The 18630-nt window shown below is 42.5% G+C and overlaps 1 protein-coding gene across 1 annotated transcript in view; it reads right to left on the minus strand.

The window, feature by feature from the left end:
- Nucleotides 1-3086: 3086 nt before the first annotated feature.
- NHS (NHS actin remodeling regulator) overlaps nt 3087-18630 on the minus strand; it is a 289997-nt gene continuing 274453 nt past the window's right edge. The window contains exons 6-9 of the mRNA XM_066621313.1: nt 17778-17909; nt 13610-16591; nt 13071-13197; nt 3087-10868 (exon numbers count right to left, since the gene is read on the minus strand). Coding sequence (XP_066477410.1) covers nt 10241-10868; nt 13071-13197; nt 13610-16591; nt 17778-17909 — 3869 coding nt within the window. The 3' untranslated portion in view covers nt 3087-10240. The remainder of the gene's footprint in view (nt 10869-13070; nt 13198-13609; nt 16592-17777; nt 17910-18630) is intronic.

Raw genomic sequence — 18630 nt, forward strand, 5'->3', positions numbered from 1 at the left:
TCAAATTTTATATTTAATTTTTTTTCCTGGCCCTGGACACTGTGCCAGATATTTGATACGACCCTCTGGTCGAAAAGTTTAGAGACCCCTGCTCTAGAATGGTACTTTGCCAGTCAGTATTGGGGGGGGGGGATCACAGTTTGTGGTTGGTATCTTGTGTCATTACGTTTGCCAGGTGCTTTGAGGGCAGAATCGAGAAATTCAGCTATTTTTTCCCTTACCCTGTGCTGAAATTTACACTTGCCCTACTCTAATCCCAATCTACTCTTCACTATGCTTCCTCCAGTGTCTCACTATCCTTTGTGTCACCCTGTGCAGGAGGCCAGCACATCACCCCTTTGATGGATCTCCTGCTATGTAGTGGGAGGGGCAATGCCCAGGACAGTAGGCTTGGTGATATACCATTGCCCTGCCCCCTGGGTTTTTTTTGTCTAAAACTTCTGTTTCATCATGGTTTGTTTTATTGCATTTTGCATGAAATTATGCATTGATTGATTTATACCACGATGGTATTATTAGAAAATACCAAGATATTGGGTCCTCAAGAGAGGGTCTCAACTTTGTGACAGGGTCCTGGGGGCAAGGACTCTGCTGCCACCATGATTCTGGCTGGTAATGGATGGAGGGAGCCAGTGGCATCGCTAAGGGGGTGTGGGCTGCACCAGGTGACACTCACAGGGGAGTGACACTGCAACTCATCAAAATTATTATTTACTGCCAGTGACCCTTACCCATCTGTATTTCATAGCTCCAGTTCAATTGAGGACTCCTGCAGTTGCATTTGCTCTCCTGCAGCACAATTCTATGCATAGGATTACTCAGAAGTATTATTATTCTCAGTAAGGTATGCATAGGATTGCAGCATTAAAAAAAAATATCTGAAGGAGATTCTGTGGTGTTAGACCTTTCGGAGTTGGCTTAACTCGTATAGGGTGCAATTATAACCAACTTTTCAGCACTGACATAGCTACCAATGTGGCATGCACTTCATCCTGCAGTTGGGGACAGTCATGGAGGCCTCCTCAAGGTAAGGCTATGTTTGTTCCCTTACCTTGGAGTTGCATTGCCCTTACTTTGGTGCTGGAAGGTTGGTTAGGATTATGCCCACTGTCACATATGACTGTAAGTCTTTCTTCCAATGTCTGTATACTGCTCTCTCTTTTGAAAGGGTGTAAATGTCTCTGCTCTGTTTGAAAGGTATAGATCTGAAGTTTACAGCTTACACTTGGGATGGTGTAATCCCAATAAAACAAAAAGGACTAATAAAACTCAGAATATTGCTTTTAAGAACCTGATTGTGGTGCTGTAGTTTGTTGAATTTTCAGTCTTAAATCACCAATACTTAAGGTTAATTGCTAGAGCATGGTTAAAAAAAACAACTTGCTTGTGATTGGTTTGTATATTATGTGAGCAGAAGGGAGATCTCTTCCGATAGGGCAACCGGGGTCCCTACTTTTGGAAAATAAATTCTAGGCTTGTGACAAAGAACTGAGATGGGCTATCCCTATCCCACCCATGGTAATCTTGTTTCTAGCTTACAGATGCTAGAAATGAGCCTTGGGCTCATAGATAAGCAAGTGAAGGAAGTGGGTGGGCTTTGCTGCATGATGTAGCAAGCCATGGTCCCCAGTGGTAATTTGGGGGGGGGGGCCTGAGGCAAGTCCTGTGAAAACCCACACCACGGCATGATCCGAGATGCTTTGAAAGGTGCATCCACGTGCCATTTACCCTCCCCACTGTGTGAGAACTAGGCAGCAGATGGATGCAGTTCCTTCATGCTACTGTTTTTAGATAGTGTGGCAGCAGTGAAGGAAAACTGTCACCCACTTGGTGCATGGGTGCCAGTTAGCTTTCCTGGCTGAGCTCACACCAATGGTACATGGCTGGGAAAACTAAAGAAACAGTGGACAGGACAGTCAACCACTGCTATAATTGCAGGTGGCAGCATGAAAGGAGCTGGTGCTGCCATGTTCCCTGCTGCCTGATTGTAAGCCTCCTTTATGAACCCTGGCTGACTTCATGGGCAATAGTGGGAAGCAACTGCAGCAGCAGATAGTAAGCCCTTCCATGGACCCTGCTTTACTGGGTAGTGGTGGGGAGCAATAGACCCTTGCTGCCTTAGGTGTTGGCCCTTGCATGGACCTCCAGCACAAGTCCCATCAGTGGATCTGCCACTGATAGTCCCCCATATGGATCTGCCTAACGGCCCAATTCTAACCTGCCCTGGAGCAAGCTGGCTTGCAGGCCTGCCCTGCATCCAGAGCAGGGGTAGGGCCTAAAGCGGCTCAGCCCAGGGCAAGGGAAATCACTTCCCCTTATCCCAGGTAAAGCCGTAGCAGATCCAAGCAGTCCGGAGCTGCCCCAGACTGCCCAGGAATGGGGATAGGATCTGGCATAAGTGCTATATCCTGGGCCCGCCCCCTCACCTGCTGCCCACCTACAGGCCTGCCCACCACCCGCCTTCCTCCTGCCCTTCCCATGCCCCCAGAACCTTGCACTGGCCTACCTCGGCCGGCATGGGCTTACCTTTTGTGCCGGCAAGTGGAGCTTGTGCCAACCAGTGGTGCTGGTGGTGAAAAAGTGCTTTGCGGCACTTTTGTGACACTGGTGGGCTGGTGCAAGGGACTTGCACAGGCCCAGCTGGAGGCTGGGATTGCACTTGCAGTGAATTTACCACTAATCCTTACAGTCAATTCAAATAAGGTGTTCATTTGTGAAATAGAACATGTATTAAATTTAGCCCTGTCAGTCAGTGTGTTTGGCTGAGTGGTGTGGAACTCTCCATATGAAAGGCTGCCAGCATGTTATTGCTGAACAGCTGACAGAAAGTAATCTCACTAGTTCAGAACTAAATAGCTAGCCTGTGAAGATCTTGTTGGAAGAGATTTGTTGCTAAATAGGTTAGATTAAATGCTGATAAGCTCATGAGCTGTATGTTTTCAGCAAAAGAGAAAAGGATTTTTCTCCCAGGATTTGAAAGTAGCTGGAGATGCAAAGCAGAATCAGGGTCCAGCCAGTCCTTGACCAACGTTCTGACTGCTACAGAGGATGCCAGTAAAGCACACAAATAGTTTAATTGCAGTCACGTTTATTTGCAGTTTCTATACACACTTCCTAGATAATCAAACTTTTCTGACACATTTTAGAGAGGGGGTTCACAATGAAACGCACTGTTTTTACTAAAAATAAATACAAGACTTAAAGTGTTGCACAGCTCTAAAATATACAAAGGCTTGGATTTAATGTAAACTTTGAAAACATTTTACAAAAGAAACTGTCTTTGCAACAATTAAAAAAGTTCATATTTACAAATATTACAAAAATACAAAATGGATGCAAGTCCATAAACCATTGTCTTTTCTGCCAGTGTGAACTGGTGCTAGTACCAAAATAGTTACACTGTAACCTTCTTAATTGGTTTTTAAACTTTAAGTCATAACCTACAGTATTTCTCTAATCTGCCACAATTGCAGCAAATGCACTCTCTGTCAGTGACCTTTGGCAAATACAAACATATGCTTTATTTGCTACGGCTAATCCATATTCTCTATGCTGCCACAATATTAAAAAAAATAGAAAAATACTACTTAAAGGAAAGAGAACACAAATTGCTGCATAACTTCCAAACTCATTCATGTAACATCAGTGCAAACAACAGAATTGTAAGTTGGAATGATGGTTCATGAGTTACTTAATGTATGTGTTACACCCTGTTTCAAGATATGATGTTGCTTAATTTCTTTTTGTTGTGAGGGCTCTGAAGACGTACTGTTCCCCTCAATTTGCTTTTGTCCTCCGGTTTTATGCACTTTTCTGCATGCAAGGAGGTTCTGTGTGTACAGGCCATTTCCCTGCACTTCATTTGAGGGACACCATTGCACAAAGGTATGCTTCATCCCCAGATTGAAGGGGGCAGGCTCTGTAGGCAGCAAAACTTCAAATGCCTACAGTCAATTACTTGATCGGGCTTTATTTGTGACTGTGGTTTTCTTTGTAAGTGAATTTATAATCCATCTTCATTTGGGGTTTTATAAATAGAAAACACTTTGTTATAGATTTGAGTAAACAAAATAAGAATTTATATAATAGTTTTGTGAGCACTATGTAAGAAGGCGTTTACTGCCTTCTAATTATTTTATTATATAATTATCTATCTCTGGTATTAATATGAAATTATTATTAAATGCTTTTCAGTGTAATCCACAGTGGAGGAAAATCAATGCCTCAGTGGATTCTGGATAGCACCCATAAGAATGACCATCCTGGAGAAAGCAATTCAGCTTTCTATTATAGTTTTAATCTCTCTATGTAACACAGTTGGTGCGCCCTGATCTGAGCACTCAACTGTAGGCATAGCGCGCAATCCTAGGACTGAGCTAGCCCAGTACTGTCACAAACGTGCCATAAGGCACGTTTGTGCCAACTTGTAAATCAGCTGGGCCAGCACACGTTTGTGCACCAGCCTGCACGCTGACACGGAGAAATAAGTTTGTGCCGGCCTCTGTAGGCCAGTGTGGGGGTTTGGGGAGGGTAGGGGGAATGGTGGGCCCATGGATGGTGCCAGGAGGGGGTGGTGCCAGGATCCAGCACTTAGGTCGGATTCTAACCCCCTTACTGGGTGGCCTGCCCTAGCACAGGGTTACTTGGGTCTGCCCCACCTCTTTAGGTGGGGCAGATGCAAGTAGCCCCACTTGGGTTGCTGCTGCAGGACATGAGATAAGAGGGAGTGATACCCCTTGCCCTGGTTTGTGAGGCAGCCAGCCTGCTTGTTCTAGCACAGGCTAGGATTGGGCTGCCCGTCTGTCTTAGCACCAGGCCATAAGAGAGCCACTGGTAGTAACCTTAACCAAAGTGATATAAGGCAGCACTTCTGCCTCCCATCTCAAATTTATTTTTCTTGTTCCCAACGACAAATCATGCATGACGTGAACCTTGTTAACTCACTAACACATGCCTTTTTACTTGCCTTAGACCACTTTATGGAGCTTGCCAATTAACAATAATTGGTAAGGTTTCCTTCTAATGCTTTCTTTTAACTATTGCTGCAACACATTCAGCAGCCTAAAGAAACCTCTTTTTGCTGATTTTCACCCAGATCTCAAATGTTTGCTCGAACACATGTGCCTGCACCACCTGCATAACATTTTTGCCATGTGTCAGAACATTGTCGTATCTTTTGACCATGTGCTGACACAGCAGTGCAATTGACCTTTCCTAAAAGCTTATTTGCCAGTGTGGCAAATCTCGGAACTGGGCAACTAACCTTCTGTCCTCATTACATTTTTACACACATGCTCACCACTCATCTCTTGCCTTGCTGGAGGACTGTAAGTGCCTAAATGCATTTGTATATTTTTTGGTGATTCCAATGAACTTTGACTAATGCAACTAGTTTTGAATGTCATTATTTGCTCAGTTGTTTCAAGTCAAATAAAAGAAGATTTATCTTTTAAAAAGTAATACTCCCCTATTTTCCATTCCTTCTACACCTGTTATCATTCACTTTCACTTGAAGGCAACTTTCTCACACTTACTAGTGATGACCAATGTCATCCTGCCATTCTGTTCAACCTGCACTGCACTCCTTCCCAAAACCGTTATCTGTACCAAACTTCCTGCATTTAAGAACATCGTCTATACGTCCATTCACATCAATGGGCTGCACTTTAGTAAACAGAGCCTGAATAGCCACTTGATTTTGGAGTGTATTGCAGCTGGAAAACTGATGTGTATTAAAAAAAATACACCTCAGTGTTTGTTCATTAGAAGATGGTGTGTGGTTGTGTGTGTGTGGTTTGATCAAACCACAATCGGGTTTGTTTTATCAGCTTGCTTTTGCTTTTAGTTTTCTGACAAGAAAATTCAAGTAACTTCAAGTAATCCAGCATTTGTCTCCCTGCCTTCATTTATTCAAAGTATTTGCTCTGATTCCTTTTCTACACCCACCCCCTATATATTTCCACCCAGAAGTATTTCTGATAAAAAAAAAACCAAGACAGAACGAAATGGAGCTGTATGTGGCTGGCATAATGGATCAGAGAGCTTCCCCATTCCAAGTTTAGTCAGCTATTTCAAGAATGCATACGTATGCTTATTTTCTCAGCTATTTTTTTTCACAGTGTCATTTTCTAAATATTTAGGTAGCATGAATGTTGTCCGCACAAAGCTTCACTGAAATGTTGTTACACAATTTTATTGATAAAGTCAACAGCATTGTGGCATGCTTAATAGTAATTTACTTTATGCACATGAAAGTAATCCTTTAGGTACCAGGTTAGGACTAGGTCTCCCAACAGCCTAGTTAGTAGTTATAGCAATAATATGAAAATACTATTTCCTCAAACTTGTCCCCTTTTTACAGTCTTGACCAAATTAAGTGCCAAACATCACAGTACAGTGTGACAACTGGGGGATTGGCATTAGAAGAGAAGCAGCTTTTTCCCCCTCTGTTAAAAGTGTGCTTTTCATTCCAAACAATTACTATCATTAGGGCTGCAGTGCAACCTTAAATTGGTTTAAAATCTTGTTCAACTGTCATGGCTTCTCCCAAGGAACTCTGGGAATTGTAGTTTTGTGATGGGGCTGAGACTTAGAGCTCATCAAGCTGATTAACATGGTTTGGTTGTATTATCACATATTTTGATAATAATTGTGATTTGCTATGAGCATAGTTAAAAAGGTGGTAAAGAGACAGATGTTGCTTATTCTTTCATTGCATGCAGATAGAACTATAGTCAAGGCATCTCTTTATTCACATTTGTATCTGCCATGTATCTCCCCCAAAGAGTTCAGGGTATTGTACATGGAATAATTTAATTTTATCCTCACAAATAGCCCTATCAGTAAAACAAAAAGATCATGATGTGCCTCGTAAGGCTTCAGGGCTAAGCAAGGACAAGATCTTCCTAGTTAAAGTCCAGCACCTTTCATATTTCATGACATTGGTTCACATTCATGACTTGGAATAAGAAACCAGGCTATGGACATTATTTAATGTAACTGGAATAAAGGAGTGTGATCTGAATAGGAGGTAGGACAGAATACCATTGCTGCTAACATGTACTTAGTGCAAGCCACATTTCAGGCAATATGCAGATGACAGAATTGATGTGGTCTTTTCCCAGTGGTTTAACAGTTTCTCAACTAGCCAAGCAATTCAGTCACAAATACTTTTTTTAAATTAAAGGATATGGTGAGTACCACACACAGAAGAGAAATTACCACACATGCTGGGGAATTTTATCTTTTCCTCTAGAATTCTCTTCCCCTGTTTCCCTTTTAAGCTATTGTTGGTATTAAATTCTTAAAACTAGAGGCCTTGGTTTCTTTAAAAAAAAAATACTTTTCCCTTTTTCTTTTCAAATTCAGCCAATATATCCTTTTGCTTTCAGTTATTCAGTTTTGCTAAAATCAGTTTTTTCCTACATATTACCTGCACTTCTGTCTCGCTACACTGGTAGACAGTAGAGTGTATTGGTTTGTTTTTACAGTATATGCTCTTGTTTGTATTATTATAATGCTCTATTTCAGTGTTTCCCATGCTGTGGGTTGGGAGCTGATTTTTGGTGAGTCGTGAAGTTTTTGAAATATTAAAAAAAACCCAGGAAATTTGTAAGCACCCTTACCTGGTTTGAAAATTGTTAGCTGGAATGCAAACCTGTGGTGTGAGGTAATCTTCACAACCCCAAATAAAAATGTCACATTTCTTTGGAGTGCTGTGGATCACGTGAGAACCCAGTTTCAGCCTTTTGTCTTGCCTGGAAATGCCTAACAGCACAGCTTGCTCTCCAGTTTAGCCTTCTGAGTACACTGGAATGATTGTGAAAGTTTAGGGGAAAAGGAAGTTTCTAGGAGGAGTTCTAGCAAATGTCTACACACACATAGAGGACCCCAATTATTATTAATTATTATTAATAAAGTCTTTCTAGAGCCTTTTTTAAGCTAGTGGGTTGCAATAGATTGTTTTTTGTGTTTTTTAAAAGTGGGTTGCAGTGCTAAAAAATTTGGGAAGCACTGCTCTATTTAGTCTTCTCTGTTGAATGGCTGCTTTTGGCACTCCCAATGTCTGTAAGATCACTGGAAAGGGACCACATCATCTTGTTTTGGCCTTGCATTCTGCAGCACACACTTATTCTTTTGCACCCAAACCTGGCCACGTTCCATTCCTTTCCTTTTTCTCTCTTTGAACTGGCTTGCCTTAGTTTCACATTCACTTTGAACTGACTTTTACTCTTGAATGAACCCATTCTCTAGAGATTTTCTTTTTGATTTTTAAATGTTCACCATCTTGGTCCACTGACCTGCTGTGCTTGCTAAAACTTATATTTTCCTTTTGTTTGGGCCTTGGTGCATTTTCTCTTATTGCTCCTTTTTGGGGATTTATTGCCAGCTGATTGGGCTAACTGAATTCTTGATATTTAAGGCTGCAATCATATACACACTTTTCTGGATTCCCACTGAACACAACTGAACTTATATCTGAGTAGATATTATTATTTATTATTAACATGCACTACAGCTTGAGACTAATTATTCGCATGGGTTCCGTTCCAAACGCACTATAGCAAATCAATTAAAAAAACAAAGTTTCTTTGTTCCAGTGATTGAAAAACAGCCTTGCTGACCTTTTGACTCTAAGATAAGAGTCATTAAGAAAACAATCCATCAGCACTTCACTCAGCCCCTCCCTTCACCAATGCAAAATGATCACCTTTCTTTCACATGCTGGGGGAGGGATGGGGGAAGGGAGGGGTCCGCAGAAGAGAGAAGGATTGATTGTTAGCCTGCTGCCCCCTCTCTCTCATTAAGGAGGCTGTTGTTAAAGGACTGTTCAGTTTTTAAAACTGACTTTAAAGGGATGCATATTTCCCCTTCTCCAGGGATCAGCACACTCTTTCTTATTTGCAGGGGCCATTCCTGTTGAGTCAAATCCATGTATAAAAAATCCGTGTATAATCCTATCCGTGTAGGCTGGACCTGTATATACTGAAGGGAGCCCATGACATAAGTTGATATGGTTTTAATTTCTTCTAGCTCTTATTTCTTATTTGTTTTAGTCAGCAAATTCTACTGTAACCCTCTGATATGAATCTAGGATTGAGCTCACTGATCTGCTCAGGAAACTTTATACTTCTCCACATGTGGATGTTTTTGGAATCTTTTTAGATAGCACATCTCTGAGTATCAAAATGCTGCGTGTCAACCAGAGAGGCGTTTGGAACTGAGGCAATGAACACAGAAGCAACAACACCTTAAGTAGGTTCAGAAAGGGCTGACTTGGAAGAGACAAGAGGAGTGACTAATAGAAGATCTATCCTTGTTCTATGCAGAGCACCCACCCATTCACACAATTATGATTCTCAGGATTCTTGGGGTTAAGGAATGGAGGGAGAAGTCAGAACAGAGAAGCCAGTTTATCAACAGTCCATATTTGTAGTGCCTATGAATGAGCCTCAACGCTAGCTCTGCTTTGAAATCATTTGGAACAGCATTTTTGAAGGCGAACTTCTATAAACTTAATTTGATGTCAAGAAATCTTAGTATTGTACAACTATTGAGTTTTCTTCTAATTCAAGTGAACATCCATGTTTGAGGCTTTAATTACTGAACTGCAATATGTAAATCATGTTTGATATGAAAATTGTATTCACAGAATACAGTCATTACTTTTTATCCTTTTTTGTCTTTCAACAAGGCTGTTATCATTTGCCATCAACCACTTTTTTTCCTCTGATAATTCTATTTACACATGTATATCAAAAATATGGATATATACATCTTCTTTTGTTCTTTTCTTCTAAATTTTGTTTCGGTTTATTTTAGTGTAAAAAAATACCAATTCCTCAAGCAATTTTATGATTTTTCCCTAGGGAAGCACAACAGTGAATATAATGTTTTTGATGCTAAATGGGCAACTTTGGAGTGGGAAGAGGGGATTCTGAAAACGGGGTCATGTAAAACTACACTGATGATGGGGAAATATGAAAGAAATGAACTGAAGTTTAACCAAAGTTAACCATTTAGTATATGTTCCTACTTATAGAAAATGTGAAGTAATAAATAGCTACAAGTCATTGTCTCTTCTCCCAGCATCTTAGCAATCCTTAGCATTTTCAAGCATCAGTATTGCCCTGCATGGTATTTGACTGCTACAGAATTGGCCTCTTATATTCACATGAGCTAAGCAATTGCAGAGTTCCCCTGCTTAACAGTCAGAAGTGTGCTCTGGCCCTTATGCAGCCTATGTGGAACTCTGAGAGGAACGGTCATCATGAGGACTCCCATCTGAATTCTCAGTCTCTCCTTCTGAAATGGCTTGCATTGGGGTATTATACAGTCTGCAGCGGACACTGTACCGGCTACTGCTGGCTGCAGGGGGTGCCCGTGACCGTCCTACTCGTGAAGATGCTGATGTAGGAAAGCTTTTGGAAGAAAACCCTTCTGCATTTATTCTTGGGGTGCAAGGAGAGAGAGGAGCTAATGCCTCAGCACCTGATGAGGCTTGGGAAGACTCATCAGTATTTTGAAAAGTATCCCCAGTTAGTTCTCCAGGAGATTTGGGTGAAAGAGGACTCTTCAGTATCTCAGTGGCTGACATCCTATAGCTGGAATCGGACCGACTGCCCTTTTTCAGAAGCAGCAGTTTGAATTCCTCATTGGAGGTGTTGGACTTTTTGGCATTCCTGTAAATCAGTCCAGGAGATCTCTGGCTGCTTCCTGGGCTTGACACACTGTGGGTAGGTGGAGTAGTGGCTGCAGGCGGCGTGCTGCTTGCAGAAGACACACTGCTGGTACTTGATGACGCCCTCAGTCTGTTTCTGGCAGAAATGTCTCCGGATTCTTTTCTTCCAAGCACTTTCCTTTTTGACCTGCGACAGAACAAATACCATAATATTCATGATGTTAAAATAATATAGTTTAAATGGGATACAACCTAACGCCAATGTATTTAATTGAAATAGTTTTGTCTTTCCTCTCCCAGCAGGGAGCCAATTAAAAAAGCACAATAAAAATATGATAAAAATAAACTTGAGAAACACACAATCCAGCATGCCCTAGAGCAGGCAGGTCGGCAGACCTGCCCCATATTCACAGCAGGGTTGGGGCTAGTTGGGGCTCAGCCAGTGGCAAGGGGAATTATTTCCCCTTACCCTGTGTAACTCAGCAGCAGCCTCAATGCGGCTACTCAGATCTGCACCACCTCAGGAGGTGGCGCAAATCCGAGCAGCCCACAGCTGCTCTGGGCCGTCTAAGATCTGGGTTAGGATCTGGCACAAGTGCACCCTGCTCAACCCTGCCCACCCAAAGGCCTGCCTGGAAATGCCTCCTCCCCACCCTCACATGCCCAGCACGGGTTTACCTGTCCACTAGCCCAACAGGGTTTGGTCCGGTGTCCAGGGGCCTGTGCACATCCATGGACCAGCCTCCTTGCTCTCCCAGTAGCACGAAAGTGCTTTACAGCACTTTTATGACACCGTTGGGCCGGCGCAAGGGACTTCAGGATTGTGCCCACAATCAATTACAAGCAGCCACAAGCAATTTATTACTAAATTTCACAACATATTAAATAATTGCTAATAAGAGCCTTCACTATTAAATATGTGTATATATTTACTAGACTACTGATCTAGCTTATGCATCTGTGGCATCACAGAATACTTGAATATAGTAGCTGGGAATACAGTAGCTGAAGAACCATCTCTTACTCAGACGAGCTACAAACTGCTAAAGGTCACACTAGATGTGATCAGAACTTTGGCACAGAAACAGGTGGGAATGAGCCTTTTACCCCCATGCTGTTTTCCTCTTGAAAAGTCTTGCAAGTCTTTGCAAGTCTTGCAAAGTTATTTTATAGGTCCCTCAGCAATTTCAAGAGAGGATTTTCAGTGGGAAAATGATGTAAAGGTTCAGGGTAAACACTCTCCTCCACACTGCAATCCCAATCTAGTTCCAGCCACATGCAGGTGCTATTGTACAGTAAAAATGTGCTAAAACTGGACATTGAGACAGTTGAGGCCCAATCCTATGCTTGCCTACCCCTTAATACAGCAGTGCAAAAACAGCAGCTGCTATATCCTAACGCGAAGCAGTTCCCTTATCCTGTGCAGTGCCCCTGCAGCCCTGACGGGTCTCCTCAGATCTGTGCCAGCTCAGTCGCTGATGCAGAACCAAGGAGACCTGTGTTGGGCTCCAAGGATCGGGAGGGGAGATAGGATCTGACAGCAGCCTCTGCAGCCACCCCTGCCCCCCCCCCGGGCCTGAGCCACCTCCCATTCTGCCCCCTCCCCACCCAGTTTTGCCCCTCCCTGTCTTCCCCCCTCCTCCCCAGCGGGGAGCTTATCATCTGTGGCTCCAGCTGCTCCTGCCACCGGCGTGGAGACCCAGTCCTGAGTGGTGCAAGCCTCCTCGCCAGGGCCTCTGCCCTCCTCGCTGCCACAGTGTGCCTTATGGCATGTTTGTGATGGCTGTTGTCCCTGCAGTGCATGAGCAAGTGGTGCTGCCTGGGCAAAGGATCAGGCTGCCCGTGTCACCTAATAGTTTTGTTCTAAATTAGGCTGTATTTTTGGTGCTATTCTGCATGTGTGTGTCTTTCTCCTGCCCCCCAGCAACAGAAAGAATGCATGTGTGCATTCACACAGACCAGATGCAGTCTGGGAGGCACTAGTTAAGGGGGAAGAAACAAGCTTCAATCCCTGGTATTTCTAAATAGGGTTACAAAGACCCTTGTCTGAAACCTAAGAACATAAGAAGAGCCCCACTGGATCAGGTGGCCCATTTGGTGCAGCTTCCTGTATCTCACAGTGGCCACTAAGTGCTTCAAACCTGGAGAGCTGCTGCCAATCACTGCAAACAATCCTGAGCTAGACTAGCCAGTGACTTGACTTAGTACAAGACACCTTTCTGTGTGGCAACTCAAACAGAATCTCTTGAATCGCCATACTACAAGTGTTACCAGGGCACCCTCACCTGATGTGGAAAATGGAATGGATTTTCTATTGCAATTACTTTAGGACTACTTCCACTCCTACGGGGAAAAAAAACAGCATTCAAGAACCCTAACATTAGCTCACCGGTGAATGACTGCAAATAGGTCCTCTGTTGTTCGAGGCTTATTTGGAGACACAAAAACATCTTCTGTATCAGCCTGAGAATCTTCACTTAAGGGTGAAATGATGGAATTGTCACTTGAAGAAGATTCTTCAAAACAAAAAGAAAAGAACTAGTGAGACTTCACTTAACACTTTTGCCGTCTCAGTTCATAATGGAATTGCCTATATAATGACAGGCACTAGACAATCTCATCTAAATACTGGAAAATATGTCAAAACAGTTGGTTATAAAGGGCTGGTGCTTTTTTCATAGCTAAAATGAAGTCAAAAGAAATGCAAATCAGTGCCTACCCATATTTATTTTTCCAAAGCATGGGAGATTTTTTTTGATGAAGTCTATTGGAAAAGTGCCACTGAGATAAATGGCATTCTGCATATTTAAGCCATCCATTGATGCATTTCAGGGAGTAAAACTAACCAACCAACCCACAGCAAATACTTGCTAGATGACACTAACAGCCATCTTATAAGTAAATAGTACCAAATGATTCTGAACTTACCTTTTAAGACATCATCTTCTGGAGTCCATTGTGTCTCAGGGGCTCTGCTGTCATTGTCATCTGAGGCACTTTTGGTTGGAATACCTGATGCAATATCATTTTCCTGCTCAGAACATTTTTCACTGAGTGAATCTACAGTTGAGATCTCCGAATCATAGCTGATAGTCCCAGGCACTTTATCATCGTGGTGGCTTAGATCAAGCTGATACTTCTGCTGATGACTAATGTCTGCTCCCCCAGCAGAGGAGTCAGACTGGGACGTGTTCTCCTTTGTGAGTTCATATTCCCACTGTTGTTCACAGCGTGCAGGCAATTCATGGTGGAGCTGCACAGGATCATGACTCCTATCCTGCTCAGCTCTACATGTGATTATCTTCCCTTCAGAGCTGCTTGAAAGGACCGCTGTGCCTTGTAGAAACCTTTCTGCAGAACTGCTACAAGCTTTACTTAAAGTGTTCTCTAGCAAAATCTCAGGACCCGGATACATTTGATCTGTTATGCATTTGGCTCCTGGAGCACCCATAGTAACTGAGGCAAGGGACTCTTGACAGGTATTCTTTTCACTGAAAGTCAAAGGGTTTTCTGCTTCCAGTTCTTCTGGGGTGATCTGTACTGGAGAGGGATTAATATAGGACACTATAGCCTCTTCCATGGAATATTGGCGTGATACTTGTTTCTTGCTTCCATGTGGCTTCACTTTACCTGAAGAAATGGCAGTCACCATTAAAGAATTTCCTTGAACGTGGAGGAGGTCTGCACTGTCCTTTTGCTTCACGTCTTCAGGCTTATTAATTGATCGAAGATGTACAGACTTCAGAACTGAAGGTGTAATAGCAAGGGCTGGTTGAGAATTCATGTTTAGTGCTTCTTCTACCATGTTCTGTTTATTGTTATGGAAAGCATGTAGTTGGTGCCTGTGAGCATATGGTTTATTTAAGATGTTATGAAGAGCACTTAGGTCAAGATGAGTAGGAGGTATAACTGGAAGTTCTAGATCTTTGTTTAGAGATATATTGCCATCTTTCAGAGAAGGCTGCTGTAGTGAGGACTTCCTTTCTGGGACTTTTGGCTTTCTCTTACTCCCACCTGGAGATAAAGGTCCAGAAAAGAAAGCGGTAGGAAAAGACGATGTTGGTGTTTCAGATTGGCTGGAGTAACCACTTGAGGGAGATGCTAAGCCAGCCAACTTTTCTGGGGAAGCCAGCTTGAACTCATTCTCGACGGAAGGAAGGGATGGAGTGGTGGCTCTCGATCCAGACTGCGACGTTTGCGATTCAGAACTCTCTGGCGACTTTATGCATTCTATGACTGTAGTACCCGTAGCAGTGCTAGAATTGGACAAAGACCTATAAGGATCATTAGATTTCAAGTCATTTAGAAGCCAGAGATCTGCATAGTGAGATTGTTCAGCACCTTCGTCTTTAAATGATGGGATGTCTATGGTGTCAAGGGCAGGGTCCTTGAATCTGCTCTCATCCTGATGATCCCAGGAGAGTTCCTGTTTGCCAGGCAGATTAGTGTTTTCCACGCGCGAAGGTGTATTTGAAAATTCGAGGGGCAGCTTCATTTCCCTGGAAGTATGAGGCAGGTGTTGCTGCCCACTGCTTATCTTTGGTTCTTTCTTCTCTGGGAGATCTGTGCTGCTGTCAGATTTCCTTAAAGATGAACTGCGTTTTGGTGGGGCTGGCTTTGCCTTTGGTTTCTTGAGAGAGATGCTCTGTTTTCCTTGCCTCCTACGGTTCATGTAATCCTGCCAGGCACAGTTAGAGAGACTGGAAGCAACACTTGCATTCTGGCCACTCTCGGAACCCACAGCTGCATAGTTACACACGTAATTTTTTGTTCCCTTGAGACCACAATCAAAGTGCATGGAGGTATAATAGCCTTCAGTGTCAACCGAAAAGTGTGAGCTAGTGTCTGCTTTCTCAGATGGGGTCTTTTCTATAAAACTATCATAAGTGGCCATACTTGTAAAACTTGGGCATCCCAGGCTATCTGCCTTAGGGTGTTCGGGGCTGACATCTTGGCGGCAGGATGCATCATGATGGTGATGCAAGTAATTCCATTCGCTGTCACTTGTGTTGCTGTTATTAGGGTCATCAAGTAAATCAGCTACAGTGGAAGTGAAGGAACTTGCCCTGTGACCTCTAACCTTGTCTATTTGATCACTGTAGTGCTCTGTTATGAAGACACTAGAGTCCTCATTGGCATTAGGGGCAATGTTCAGTGACAATTCTGAATCACAGTGTGAAGAACCAGTCAGTGGTGGAGAGGCAGCAGGAGGAATGGTTTCTGAAGTCTGGGAAGGACACGTCGAGCTACTTCCACTCCAGTTCCCGCTGGACGATTGATGATCATCTTTCTGGTCCATGTGACTGCTGAGAAGGACCCCCGCTGCAGAGATAGAGTGAATGGGACTTCCAAAGGTGTCAGAGTTTGATGAAATATCACAGCTTCCAGAATCTGCCATCCTTGATAGCCTTGACCTCCCCCTCTTGTTAGAGTTACGATCAGGGCTATGAAGATGCTGAGAACAAGTTAAACCTATGGGATGGTGTTCTTGTGAACACTGGTTATTGATGGCATCTTTACTCTTTGTGGAGGTTCTTTCTTGGCTTGCTAAAAAGTGTTCTGCATCGTATGCTGACATTTTGGCACTAGTGTTGTGATCCACTTCATTGGCTCTAGCACCTTCACGAGGAAGACTCCTTGATCGGACACGGTTGCTCATGGACATTGAAAACATGGCGTCACTGTTGTCTGTCAGCACCAATATGTTGCCAGCTGAATGAGACAGGGAGGCAACTACACTCTGACCCCTCTGAGCTCGGATTCTTCTTCTGGAAGGGGCAGCAATTAGAATTTCTTCTGTCTGACACTCAGAGTCTCTGGTACCTGATCTCCTGTTGACGTTATTAGAGAAGTCTGGATTGGTATGTACAATCACATTCCGTTCTCTTGCTACTGGTGATTCATCAGAATCTAGAATACACATAAAATTTTGTGAGACACCATTTCCACTGGCTGACAAGCTATGACCTTCAATGCTTACATATGAAATATGTACCTATGAAATATGTAAGTATTGATCTAAAATTATACAATTTTTGTTGTCCCCCCCAGCAGAGTATTTCACCAACTGAACAGAAAAAATCGTAACCACTGGAGACCAAATTATTTTTCTCAGATACATGTAATATTATCCCAATGGCTTTTTTATATAAAAAAGGAAAAAAGCATTTCTGAAGGGACAATTGGGATCAGAAAAGAAGGGAAAAAATGCAGGCACTTTTTCTGCCCACCGTTCACCTGATTCAAATTGTCCTCCCCAGAGGCCTTTTCTGCTGTAGAGTTCCAAATGCATGTTCATGAAGGAATAAACAACCATCCTTTATCTGAATTCTGAATAAGCACGGATCTTTGTTTCACTGGCTTTCCCTATATTACAGGTGTAGTGACCCGGTAGAAATTCAAAACAACAATTTGTCATTCTAATTGTGCCATAATTTTATGCAAGACTTTAACCTAGTTGACATTAACCTAGTTACTACTAACTTGGAGTATTACAGAAAAGAGATGAAGTAATTTCACATACATTATCAGTTAAAAAAAAAAATTGAAGAGAACACAAACCTGAAAGTTGAGAAAAAATATCTGGCAGTATTGATAAAATAGTATAAACACTGTCTAGAATAGTCTGTATACAATAAATGTCTTCTACAAACTTTCAACTGTTCAATTATTCAACATATAATAAGCAATGAAATGATATCTGGCAACTTTTGGGTTCCTTAGCTACAAGAAAAAACTTTCACGGAATCTAGTTACTTTTTATGCACAAAATTATGGGTATAGAAACAAAAGAAAAAAAACACAAAAATCAAGTGACTCTTTACATTTAAACGATAAGGGCTGGACATGAACACTTATATTACTCAGTAAGGCCCAGCACATCAAGTGAAGGCTGTAATGAGTAATATAGTTTGGTTGGCAATATAAAAATAAAAGACAAAACCAAACAAAAAAAACCCGATCGCATTCTGTTCAAAACTCCACCATCATAAAAGCTGAAACGTGTTCCTTGGATGGTTCTTTGGAAGGCAGGCCATATCATTGCAATGAAGGCAATCAGAATGCTCACTAGTCAAGAGGTTGATTTATACTACACCTATTTCTTGTTGGACTCTTCTGGGGATGCCAGAGATGGTTTTCCTCCTTCTCAATTTCCGTCTCCGCTGTAGCACGGATTGTGAGTGAACAAGAGAGCAGCGTATACTAGCCTCTCTGTCAAAACCAACTCCTGTAACCCATAAATAGGTCTCATTAGCTTTGTAGCAATGGCAAACAAATTGTTATGATGGGAAGACAGTGGAAGTCAGGTGAGCATGTTGGGTTATGCCTGCAAATAACTATAAGGCAGGCTTTGTACAACGGCCATGAAAGTAAGTCACACTGTACCACACTTTACAGTGTACCACACTTTATAGCTTTACAGTGTACCACACTGTAAAGCTTTGCTTTAATCCTGTTCCATGTGAGTAGCCTGCTTTGCCAAAAGTCACAAAAAGAGGGGAGGGCAAATGGAAGAAAAAATAATAATAAAGTTTGGCACTTGCTAGCAAGGAACCTTCTCTTGTCATTGTTTATCCATATATTATGGATATGTAGGCATCGACATATATGTAATGAACATTAGCATCTGAGATGTTGAGTAGAAATTGTTCAACGGTAATGTCAGAACATATAATGTAGCATTTGCATTGCAATGAATTTGTGGGCAGGTCAAGGCAAATAACCGAGTGCACTTCATATATCCAGCCTCCCTTTACTAAAGCATATGTTGGGATACTAAAGTGGTTGAAGACTAGGCTCCAACTACAGGAGTCCAAGTGTCAATTCAAATTGTCAGCATCTCTGAATGTCCATACTGATTGTTCATGGTGCACTCTGTTTAAAATAGCTGTGGGAATGAGAGTAATTGCCACCAGTAAAAATACACTACACAGATTTGGTCCCAGTCC

This window comes from Tiliqua scincoides, chromosome 3 (genome assembly GCF_035046505.1).
Source record: "Tiliqua scincoides isolate rTilSci1 chromosome 3, rTilSci1.hap2, whole genome shotgun sequence".
In the NCBI taxonomy this organism is placed as follows: Eukaryota; Metazoa; Chordata; class Lepidosauria; order Squamata; family Scincidae; genus Tiliqua; species Tiliqua scincoides.